Source organism: Corvus brachyrhynchos, unplaced genomic scaffold (genome assembly GCF_000691975.1).
Source record: "Corvus brachyrhynchos isolate BGI_N302 unplaced genomic scaffold, ASM69197v1 scaffold139, whole genome shotgun sequence".
Lineage (NCBI taxonomy): Eukaryota > Metazoa > Chordata > Aves > Passeriformes > Corvidae > Corvus > Corvus brachyrhynchos.
Window position 1 is genome coordinate 1,163,525 of NW_008246062.1, and position 11,634 is coordinate 1,175,158.

Below are 11,634 nucleotides of genomic sequence, written 5' to 3' on the forward strand. Positions count from 1 at the left end.
AGCAGGAAAGGAGGCATCGCTGCCCCGGCACCGGCTGCTCCGGGCACGCATCCCCGGTGTCCCACCATAGTCCCCAAACTCGGGTTCAGCTTTCTCTGAAGGGACATCTCTTATGCCCCCCCACTGCTCCCAAACCCTGTCTCCGTCCCACCCTAAATGGGCAACACCACGCCCCAGCCCAGACCCACCCCAAGCAGACATCCCCCATATCCCCATTAACCCCAGACATTATTGAAACGCCACCCTAAATGAAACCCCCCAGTACTCATCCAGTGTCCCCAAACCTCATCCTCCCCTAAATGGGTACCCCCTGAATGCTCCTCACTGCCCCTGTCCCTAAGCCCCATAGGCACTCTCATGTCCCTGCTACCAAACCCCATCTCAACCCTGCTTCATGACCCCACCTCCTCTGTGTCCCCTGTGCCTGTCCACAGGCCCTGAATCATGGCAGGGTGCCTAGTGTCCAGGCATCTCCTGTGCCTGCCCTGATCTCTGCCAGCTCCATCCCTGGTGCTTTCCATAATGGGTGAAACAGGCTGACCCCTGTCCATGGAGGTTTTGCAGGGCAAGGGCTCTGGTGTGTGGTCACCCCAAGGAGCTGGCGAGGCATGGAGCTGAGTTCCCTTGTGTCCCAGCAAGAGCCAGGGCATATTGTGGTCGGTCAGTGCAGCTCACTGATTTCCTGTACTGGAGGGAGCAGCACATACACCCTGTTGCCTCATTCCTGGTGGGTGTAGGGGACACCCCTTTGTAAGTGAGATCTGGCACAGGGAAAGGGCTTCAGGGGCTCCTATAAAGGATGGAAGAAGGGTCTCTCTGTATTTAATGTGTGTGGATCTCATCCGAGCTGTGTTGTGCAAGCTCTGGTTTGCAGACAGCGGGTGTCTCTCCATGCAAGTGTGGGGGCATGGAGTGCACAGCACCAGGGCAGGTTTGTGCTCCCCGTGCGCTCAGCTTCGTTGTGGGGGAGGGAGAGGCGCAGTGGGTGACACGGAAGGTGTAGCGAGGGGATAGAACAAACAGAGATGTCCCCATACAGCTGTTGTGTGGCTTTTTAGGATGGTGTTGATCAGGGACAGGAGGACGAGGGGACTTCCGTCTCATCCGGTTCTGGCAGGAGGAGAAGGGAACAGCAGCAGGGACCCAACTTTTGGCTGCTGTGGGGGCATGCTGCTGCCTTCTCTGCTTCGAATTGCTCAGTTGTTATTTGGAGGGGCCGGGGCTCATTCCCTGCCCACAAGGCGGAAGATAGAGGTGCAGACAGGGCACAGGCAGCACATGTCCCCGGCCGTGCCCGGGGATGCTGCCAGCGCCTGACACTGCCGTGAAGCAGAGCGGGGACGGCCGGGGAGGGTGAGCTGCACAGGCCAAACAGCTCGTCCGGGAAGTGTTACATTACACCCCGCTGCACAGAAAAAGGCTGACTGTCCGGTTCCCGGGGTCAGCCGGGAGGTGGGAAACAGCTCCTCCCTCCCAGGGAGGCTAGAGAAAGCATCCGCGGCATTTCTCGTCCTTCAGCCTCCCGCCCTGCCCCTGTCTGGGGCTGCCCGCGCCCCTTGTGCAGGGCAGGAATGTTGTGAATACTGGGAGAGGGATGACAGGAGAGGCTGGGGGGGAGGATAAATCCTGCCACTGCTTCTCAGGGTGAGAGCTGGCTTGTTCCTTGTTTGCTCTCTTTGGTTTTTTCCAACCCTGATCGGAAAAGCGATGGACCCCTCATCCAGAGACCCACACCTGGGTTTCCCACCTGGTGGCATGTCCCAGCCAGGGAACAATGGGATGTCTTTCTGCAGTGTGGAACAGGCTGCGGTGCCAGCTTGCTTTGGGGTCTGCAGGGTGGCTGTCACTCCTGTCCCTCCCCAGAGATCATGCAGGAGGGGATATGTCCCTGCTGGGTCCTCCCCAGGCTGCAGGGCTGTGGCTCACCCAACCTGGGGAACAGGTTCTCCACTCTGTGCAGGGACTAAATGGGGAGGGTGGTTGTGCTTCAGCTTTTGGAGGTTTCGCAGGGGCTGGGCTGTGATGCTGTGGGGGAAGTGGGGGGGAGCAGCATGTGTCTGCTGGAAAGCTGCTGGGGCAGTGGCAGTGTGGTTATGAGGGTCCTGGAGCTGGAGAGAGACCCTGTAGTGGCCAGAGCTGTATTTCCCACCAGGACTCCCTGCTTGAAACTGCCCCAAGCCATCATGGCATCATGCGGGGTGGGGTTCAGGGCTTGTCTCTGCTCTCATCCTCCTGGACTGGGCGCACAGCTAAGTGAACAGAGACCACCAAATCCAGGTAATTTGGGAGAAAATGAGCAGAGAGTCACTTCCCCATCTCTCTGCAGTGGGGAGGGTGTCTTGATGGGGATGGGGTGGGAGGTTGGTGTGGGACCAGCCAGTGAAGGGTTTCCACTCAGCGCAGTTGTGCTAAAAAGAGAGCAGAGGACGAGGTTGTTGTGGCCAAACCCAGTGAGGGTTCATGGGCAAATGCTCCTTTGCAAAGAGGAGCTTTTTGGGGAAATACTGCACATCTATTGCCATGGTTTTATATGCTTCCTGAGGCGCTGGTTTGGGGAGGGGGAGCTGGTGAGACCTTTGCTCTGACTGGGAGGGCCACTCTGATGTTACGGGGCTGAGAGACCCCCTCACCCCTACCTCTTGCATCAGCTCCCGGCGCCGGTTTATGTACATTGATAAGGACACATGGGTCCTGGGCAAAGGTCTGGGAGGTCTCCACACCCAGGGCTGTCAGGCAGACCCAGCCCTGAGGTGAGGGGCACCACGTGGGGGCTGATTGTGCACCAGACATGAACCCCAGCTTCCCTGAGGACTGGGATGCCTCTAAGTTTTAATTCTGTGGTGCTGCATTATGTTTGACTTGGAGGGCATGGGTAAGAGCCTGGCATTTCTGGGGCCAAGCTCAGCTCCATGAATTCAGCTTTTCCCCTAGGAAAACCATGCATACAGACAGGGCATGAGTGCCCTGGTTTCCTCCAAGTGATAGAAGAACAGCACCAGAACCCGGGGCTTTCTTCTCCATCCCCCAGGGTGGGAGGGACTGGAACATCTGGGCTTTGCATCCAGCTCTCTGTCAGCTGAGAGGATGCCCTCCCTGCCAGGGCCCCTCCAGCATGTTCACACCCATCTGTGGCTGGGGGGATCAGGATCCTCTGAAGCTCCTTCCTCCCTGCCCAGGAGCAGCTGCAGGGGGTGAGCCCCAGCCAGCCCTTCAGGAACTCTGGGGTGTCTGGTGGCCTCAGCAGTTAATTTGGGGGTGGCTGGTTTTGCCAGCAGCTGTTTGCTATTATCCTCAGCCTAACCGTGGTGTGGCTGTTCCTCCTTCCCTGCCTCCCCCGATGCCAGCAGTTGCCTCTTGCACCCACCCACCTGTCCTTCACATGCGTTTAGGGAGGGCTTGCCAGCTGTGAATGTGTGCACTTGCATCTCAAAGCCTGGAGGTGTTTGCCCTTATAGCCAAAGACCTCCTTGTGCCACAGAGGGTCATCCCAAAATGGGTGGAAGGGTCTGTGGTGTGCACCCTCCTGCCTCTATCCCTGTTGCTTTCGCCTGTGGTGTTGTCCCTGGGGGTGGGGGAAATAGAGGCAGGAACGTTCAGGGAATGGAGGTGGCTGAAGAGGGGGACCCTGAGGAGAGGGTAGTGGTCTTCATGCCACAGCCCCCTCTTCGCCGCCAGTGCATCTTCAACCTAGGTGCAGGACCAAGGGCTCCCAGGGCTAAATTGGAGGGTCTCTGGTTACACTGCAGAGGCAGGGAGGGGGGATGGACACTGTTTGCTCCTGTCCCTGTGTGCCTGGAGGCTTTTCTCCAGCAAACCTGTGAGCAGAGCTCTGCCCCTAATCTGGGACCACCTGCAGCAGGGAGGTGGTGTCAGCAGTGAGGGTCAGTGTGCTGATCCTTGGGGCTCCAACAGCTCTGGCAACCCAGCACCAGTGGAGGGCACAGGACAGGGTCAGGGGGCTGCTGGGGTATGTCTGGCAATGCACACAGAGGTGTTCTGGCGGTCTGTGTGCCCACAGACCAACATGAGTGTGTGCATCTGTATAAACACAAACGTAAGCAGGGGGTACGTGTGTGTGCGTGAGCCCACGTGAGTACCCCTGTGTGTAGGGATCCTTGGGAGACCCTGTGTGTCTGTATGGATCCATAGGAGCGTGCAAAGCGTGTGTGAGCCCATGGAAGTGCTGGAATGTGTTTGTGGGTCCATATGAGCGCACAGGTGTGCGTGGACCCGTATGGCTGTGTGTATGGCACCGTGTGTGTGTGTGCCCACACGAGTCTGAGCACACCTGCGTGTATGTCCAGGCACACGTGTGGCATCCCAGTGTATTTGGGTGTGTCATGCCCATACCAGTGTCTCCATGTGTGGAACTGCATGGACCCGTGCATGCTTGAGGCAGGGTTTGAGGGCTAAGCCCCCTCCAAGGCTGCCTCTTGCCCAGCCCACAGCACTGAGCAGCCCTGGTGGGTGCCAGTGTGCTGCCCCCGCTGCTGCTCCCACTGCTGCCCCCCCAGGGCACTTCCCAGCCCCACTGGAGCCTGTGGGATGCTCAGAGCCCCAGAAGCTGTCACAACACTATCTTCCAACTGGTGGTCCCAAGGGCTTGGGATTGGGGCTCCAAAGAAATGTAAAAACTAGTTGAGGGTGTGAGAATAAAGGCACTGTGGAGGGGAGGGGAGCACCACCAGGAGCTCATTCTGAGGCTGCTTCCAGCTCCCTCCCCAGCTGCCTTCCTGAAGTTGGATGCCAGTTGAGTCTTTGGGGAGGATGCACCCCCTCATCAGCTTGGGCCTCTTTGATAATCCACTAATTGGGTTAATAATGGAGGTAAATCTCCAGTGCTGCCAGCCAGCTGGGCAGGGCTGCAGCGGGGAGGTCAGATCAGGAGTGGTGGACTCTGGTCCCAAGGGCATGGATGGATGGATGTGCACTAGGATTGTGTGTATATGTGAAGAGTGTGTAGGGGTGCATAAGTGTGCACGGGGTCTGTGCAGAGCAGGGGGAGCACGTACAGGGGCTGTGTGAGTGTACTCGGTGGGGCTGTTTGTCCAGGGTGATTGTGCACAAGGAGAGCGTGCACAAGGTGTGAAAATCTACAGAGCAGGCTGCAGTGTGCATGAGTTTGCAGAGGGTGGGCAGACTCTACACGGGAGCTGTGGAAGCCTGTTCCTTGGGACACAGGGCACCCACTGGAAATGCCTGTGTTGGTGGGGCTGTGTTCTCCCCTGCAGACTGCAGCTTGGGGTTGCTCCATCATGGATCCAGAGCTCACATCCCATGGCTGTAGCAGGGCATGAGTGAGCACCAGCCCCAGATACTCTTTCTGCTCAGGCACACAGCTCTTCTGGAGGCCAAGGCAGGGACTGGGGTTGCTTTCACAGGGTGGGGTTGGGGGGGCCACCAACCCTTCCTTCCACATCATCCCTTCAAAGAAGTTGCAGGAAGGGGAGGGGACCAGAGGTGCATGGTGGGGAGGGGGGATTGAGCAGCCAATGCACATCCCAGGCATGCACACAGCCCCTCAGTACTCACACAGCCCCACAGCAGGTGTGTGCCTGCACAGACCCCAGTGTGTGCCAGCACATGCCCCATGTGCTCACCCATGCACCGTGGGGTTCCATGTGCGTGTCCCTCAGGGACACCTGGGATGGTGCTGGGGTGTCATGGACAGGGTCCCCTGGCTCTGATCACCCTGGGAGGTATGGAGGGTGGGGAGAGTCAGCTTTGCCACCTGGCGTGGTGCTGGTGATGGAGCAGGGTCCCATGGCTCTGGTCTCCTAGTAAGGGATTGAAGGAGAAGGGTGTCCCACAACTTCAGTCACCCATGGAGAGATCAGGGGCAGGGGGGGATGAGAACGGAGGGGGAGGCAGATGTGGAGAGGAAAGCAGGGATGGAGAGGGAGGCAGTGGCGTAGCAAGCGCCGGTGGGTCAGGGAGGTTAACCCGAACAAATCCACTCATTGACTCCCTGCCTGCTCAGCCATGAACGAGTAACAAGGGGCTGATCGCGGGGGACGCGTTCACCAGGAGCCGGGACCACCTTCCCCGTGCCGCAACCCCCAGACGGGACAGGGGCCATGGATGGTGCCCATGGTGGCACCACACAGCCGTGGGCACCGTATTTTCTCTGTGGGGGAGCCATGCCAGCACCCCCTGCCTCAGTTTCCCCTCCTGCGAAATGTGTTGAGCAAAAGGCTGGGGACCGTGTGAGCCCCCCCCTTCATGCCGGGGCCAGGCTATGGGTGGGGGGGGGCTGTCCCAAGGCCAGCGCTGCCAGCAACCCTTGCGCGGAGCCGGGTTAATGTTTGCAGCAGTTGCAGCAGGCAGCCCTCCCGGGAGCGGCTGCGGCGGGGAGGGGGTTTTAATGACCTGCCGGATCTGCCGCATTATCAGCGCTGATTAAACCTGCCTGCTCTATAAAGCGCCGTTAAATATTAAGCATGATGAAAGGCTTTGAGGGGGAACCACAGCGCTGGGAGAGGTCTCCAAACAGAGATGTCCGGCCCCACCAGTGGGGTGACTGCTGAGGCTGGTGGTGTTGGGATGAGCAAGCACTCCGCACCCCTCAGGGCTGTGAGGTCCGGGGAGCAGTGTCCCCCCAAGAGCTAGCACTGGCTTCGAACGCAGCCGGCCATCCCAGCAAAGCCGTCCCGTAACCATTAACTTATTAACAACTGGTGGAAGAGGCAAGTGGTGGCTTGCAAGGTCAGGGGGTGGTTTGTGCCTGGCGGGGAGTGATCTGCCCCCCCAGCTCTGGCAGTGGGGATGGGGGAGGGACCCACAAGCCCTTAGTTCTTTGTGTGTGCCCCATGGCTGGGGGGACTCTGGCTGTGGATACTGTTGGGATCCCTGAACCCCAGGGTGCTCAGGGCTGTGCCTCAGCTGGGAATAGCTGGATCCTGGGTATTCTGAGGCATGCCAGCAGGGCACAGGGGAGGACAGCCCAGTGTCTGGGTGCTTTGTTGTTCCCCAACCATCTTCCTGGGGAAGGATCTCAGAGGCAACAGCCGAGCTCCGGAGAGGTGCAGTGACTCCAAAACTGTACCAGCAGTCAGCCACCCGTGGTGTGTGGCTGGGGGGTGCAGGGAGGTGAGCATTACCTGGGCGCCCTGCGTGAACAGTGGCCAGATGGAAAAATTAGCAGTGCAGCTAATCAATGTGGTGTATATTAAGCAGCTCAGGGTAGGGGGGTTTGCAAGGTGGGGGGGAGCTGAGCAGGGTCCAGGGTCGATACAGCTCATATTAAGTGGATTAAATCCTGGCTGCCAATCTGAGCTCTCACTGCCAGCAGGAGGTGGCAGCTGAGCAGGGACTGTGGGGATCCCACTGAGATCACGTCCCTTGGCAGCAGGGCCCAGGGGGAACTGTGTGGGGACTCACCAGGACAGGGCAAGCTGGAAGTGCCTGGGGGGTGGCTTAGCACCTCATCACATCCTTCCTCTGTCTGAGGTGTCAGCTAGGCTAAGGGGTCTCAGGGACCCAAGCTTCATCTCTAGAAGCCCTCCTGGCTCCAGGAGAGGCATCTCCTGGGTGAGTGAGTGGTGCTAACAATGTTACTTAATCGTGGGGAGGAGGAGGAGGAGGAGGAGGAGGAAGCATAAGGTCTATTCACATCCTGTTAATAAACCATGTTCGACCTGCTGACCTCTAACCTCTCTGACAAACCCTGTTATCCCCATCCCTTAAGGAATATAGACATCACCGTGACAATGGGATGACAGGAGGGAGCAGGTCCCAGAGCTGCACCCAGTGTGGGGTGTGGGATGAAGACACACTGAACTAGCCCTGCACCAGCACTCAGGCCAGCAGTGCCAGGTGGAGGTGGGGTGCTGCTGGGGTTCCAAGGCCAGTGGGGTGGCCAAGCACCACAGACGGGTCCCCGAGGCCAGCAGAGCAGGGCTGTGCTGCGCACCGGTGGATATCGATCCCAGGGCTTGACAGTTTAATACTTCTGTTTATAGAGGAATATAGTTACATCGATGGCATTAAATGAGTTACTAATTATATCAATACAAACACGATTAAAAGGGTCCTTGCTCATAGGTCACCGCAAGCAGGAGCCACTGGCTGTGTTGCACAACTCCCCCTGGGCAAGGCTCAGACCACTGCTCCGAGGCGCATGGCAGGGGGATGCTCTGGGGCAGCGTATGCTCTGCAGGGTCAGGGGTGCCCATCCATGTGGAGTGCCTGTCTGGGGTTGTGCATGCATGTGAGGGACTGTACGTCCCTTTCTGGAGTTGTGTGTTCCTGTTCAGGGCTCTGTGTGCCCATCTGGGGTTGTGGATGCACATACGGGGTTTGTGTGTGCATATATGGTGTTGTGCATGTCCATTTGGGGTTGTGCGTGTCCAACTGGGGTTTGTGTGTGACTGTGCAGGGATCTGTGCCCATGTGGGTTGTGTGTGCATGTGCATAACAGACTTGTGCATGCTCCTGTGGTGTTCTGCGTGCCCCTGCGAGGCTGTGCACACCGATGCAAGGTTGTGCATGCTTGTGCAGGGTTGTACACTCCTGTTCCACCTTCTGTGCAGCACTTAGGGGGATCTCTGTCCCTGTACAGGGTTGTGCCTATGCTTGTGTGGAGCTGTGCAATGTCCACAAGGGGTTGAGTGGACCCACACAAGGCCGTGCACACTTGTGGGGTGCTGCAAGTTCAGACGTAGCTGTGCGTGCCTGTGTAGGGTTGTATATGCTCACATGGGCTTGCACACCCCCATGTGGGGGTGTGTCAGCCTGTGTGGGGTTATATACATCCAAGTGAGGCATGCATCCCTGCACAGCAACTGTGTGTGACCCGGGAGACCTCTTCTCCAGCCTGAGCATCCCCAAATCTCATGGAACACCCCATGCATCCCAAGCGTATCCAAGGGCCCTGCTGGCTGGTCCCCGGTTACTCACCTCTGCTCTTGTCTCCACTTAAAAGCTGACCTTTGCTCCCTGTTTGATGTAATGTGTTTTTGCATCTCAGTGCCCCACAGATAAAAGGTTAGAGGTTAATGAACAGGGGGAAAATAGGAGCCGGCCCTTGGAGATCACACCTATTTTGGGGGCTGGAGACAGTAGCAGCCTGCTCTGGGTGGGATCCTGCTGGCTTTGATGGGAGGAGAAACACGAGTGGCACCCAGGGCAGTAGGTACTGGAGCCCATCCAGTGGGTGACTCTTGGGAAGGCCATGGCTTCACCTTGCAGTGGGATGAGTGGTAGTTGCCAGTTTTGGGGGTTTGGTCCTGCCTTGACAAGCCAGATGTCAGGGGATGTCAAAGTGCTGGGTGTGGACGCCTTCCAGAGGCAAGGACAGGCAGGGAAATGCATGCAAAGCCTGGCTGACACAGCCTTCCTGGGGCAGAAATCAAAGCGGACTCCTGGAGCCCTGCTCAGAGCGTGACCTAGTTACCGTAATCAGTGGCTCGAGGAACTCCTGGAAAGGAGCAGGCGATAAAGAGGGAGCACAGAGTGAGGCAGGGAGCACCGCAGTGGAGGGGGACAGAGTGCTGGCACCCAGGGGTCAGGGCACTCCAAGAGCACCCTGCTGCAAGGAGGGGATAGGTAAGTGGGATCCAGAAAGCAGGGAAGCAGCAAAGAAGGAGCTCCATGGAGCCAGGCAGTCAGGACCTATGGGTGTGGTGTGAGTCTGGCAGTTGTACCCCTAGATGAGGTTAGGGACAGGCAGTTAGCACTGACCTGTGAGTTACATGAGGGACTGTTAGGTGTGTCTGTTCAGTGATTGGAACCATGGGGTCTGTAGAAACATCCTCACATCCCTGTGTGTTCCCACATTCCCTTATCCCCACATCTCCGTGTCCCCGAAGTCCTTTCATCCCCACATCCCTACATTCCCATGTCCCTGCATTCATGTGTCCCCGTTGCATCCCTGCATCACCCCATCCCCATGTCCCCCCGAGTCCCTGCAACCCCATATCCCTACATTCGTGTGTCCCCACTGCATCCCCACATCCCCGTGTCCCTGCAGCCTGACGACCCTTAAGCACAGCTCCCTTTATCTGTCTGGTGAATGATGTTCTGTGTGGAGCGGGGGCGTGCTCCCTTTCTATTGGTTTTTAACGGCCTTTCCCAGCACAATTGTTTTTTAAACGACTCTATTTTGTGCCTGACTTTGTTTTCCAGCTTGCATTTCTTTGTATATGTTTTGGAAATCCATTCTGGACTGCTGAGTTTTGTTTCTTTTCAATGGCTTTAAATTCTTGCCGGGCTTGCTGGGAGGAATTGGTGTCTATAGCGTCTTCGATTGGTGCTAATTTTTCCTTCATGTGCTCTGACTTTTACTGCTGGGCCATCGATCTGGCAGGCTCCAATTTGTCATGGTCATTCAGGCACTGTGCTGGAATCAGGCGAGCCCGGACTTCCGCACGGAGCCGGCACTTCGTGTTCCTAGTGTAGGGTCTGCACTCGCCTCCCCAGTGCTGTCCCTCAGCTCAGGCTGTGTCCGTGTGTCCAGACCATCCAGCACACACAAGTATCCTCACAGCCATATGTTTGTGTCTGTGCAATCACGTGCACACGGCAGCCCCGGCACTTGCAGCTCCTTGGATGGTACTCAGTGCCATCCATGGTCGAGCCAACTTCTCCTTCCCCAGGACGGCATCAGCCCTCACAGTTTGGGTGGGGCTGTGTCCTTGTCAGGGATGAGTGCTGATGAGGTTGCTGATCCCATGCTGGGACTTGGGGAACACCAGCACTCGGCGGTGCCAGAGCAGAGCTGAGCATTGCAATCCCAGGGTTCTGCCTGGGGCTTGGGGTTTGCTGATGCCCCTGGGCTGTGGTTCTTGCACCTAAGAGGGCGAAGGGCAGGAGAAACTGAGGCGTCTCTGCAGGCGTCTCTGCAGCAAAAGTTCAAAATAGTCAGTGGTTTGTGGGGAGCCCACGCCAGACGGAGGCACGGGGAGAGCCCAGCGCTGCCAGCACAGAGGGTGTGTCAGGGAATTCTGTCAGCGGTGCACAGAGAGCCTCTTGGTGCTGGCAGAGCAGGCAGGTGAGGCCAGAGGTGATGCCAGGATCTGGCACAGGCGGTGTCCAGCCCCAAGCACTGCTCCCTGTCCATTCTCACCTGCACGTGCTGGAAGCACTGACCCCTCTCTCTCTCCTGCCTCCAGCTCTACGAACTGGACGAGGACCCGAAACGCAAGGAGTTCCTGGATGACCTCTTTGGCTTCATGCAGAAGAGAGGTAAAGGTGTGGCTGGGGTGGGTGCCCCTGCCCCTCCTGCCTCGGCTGCTGGTGGGGGGCTCTCGGTGTGGTGTTCTCAGGCTCTGAGCTGCTCTAGGTCTCTGCAAAACCGGCAGGCAGGTCCTGCGGTGCTTCCCCTGGGCCTCCCCCCTAACCGCACGCTGGGGCAGCTGTCGATGCTGGTATCCCTTGGCCATTAGCGATGCCCAGCAGGGATGCCCACTGGAAACGCCCGTTGGGGATGTCCATTAACATACCCCGTGGTGACAAGCGTTAGCAACACCCGTTAATGATGGCCATTAGCAGTTTTCGGGACGTTTTAGTGATGCCTGGTGGGAACGCCCTTGGCAGCGCCCATTAGAGCTCCCCATTGCCAGCGCCTGGTGAGGATGCCCACCATCGGCACCTCTCATCGGTGCCTACGATGTGCGGGAGTGGGGCCAGCAGTCC

General features: G+C 58.0%; 1 protein-coding gene across 1 annotated transcript in view; it reads left to right on the forward strand.

Annotated features, from left to right (window-relative positions):
• Positions 1–11,093: 11,093 nt before the first annotated feature.
• Positions 11,094–11,634, forward strand: part of ARID3C (AT-rich interaction domain 3C) — a gene marked incomplete at its 5' end in the record, with an annotated part of 6,550 nt that continues 6,009 nt past the window's right edge. The window contains one exon of the mRNA XM_017746613.1: positions 11,094–11,184. Coding sequence (XP_017602102.1) covers positions 11,094–11,184 — 91 coding nt within the window. The remainder of the gene's footprint in view (positions 11,185–11,634) is intronic.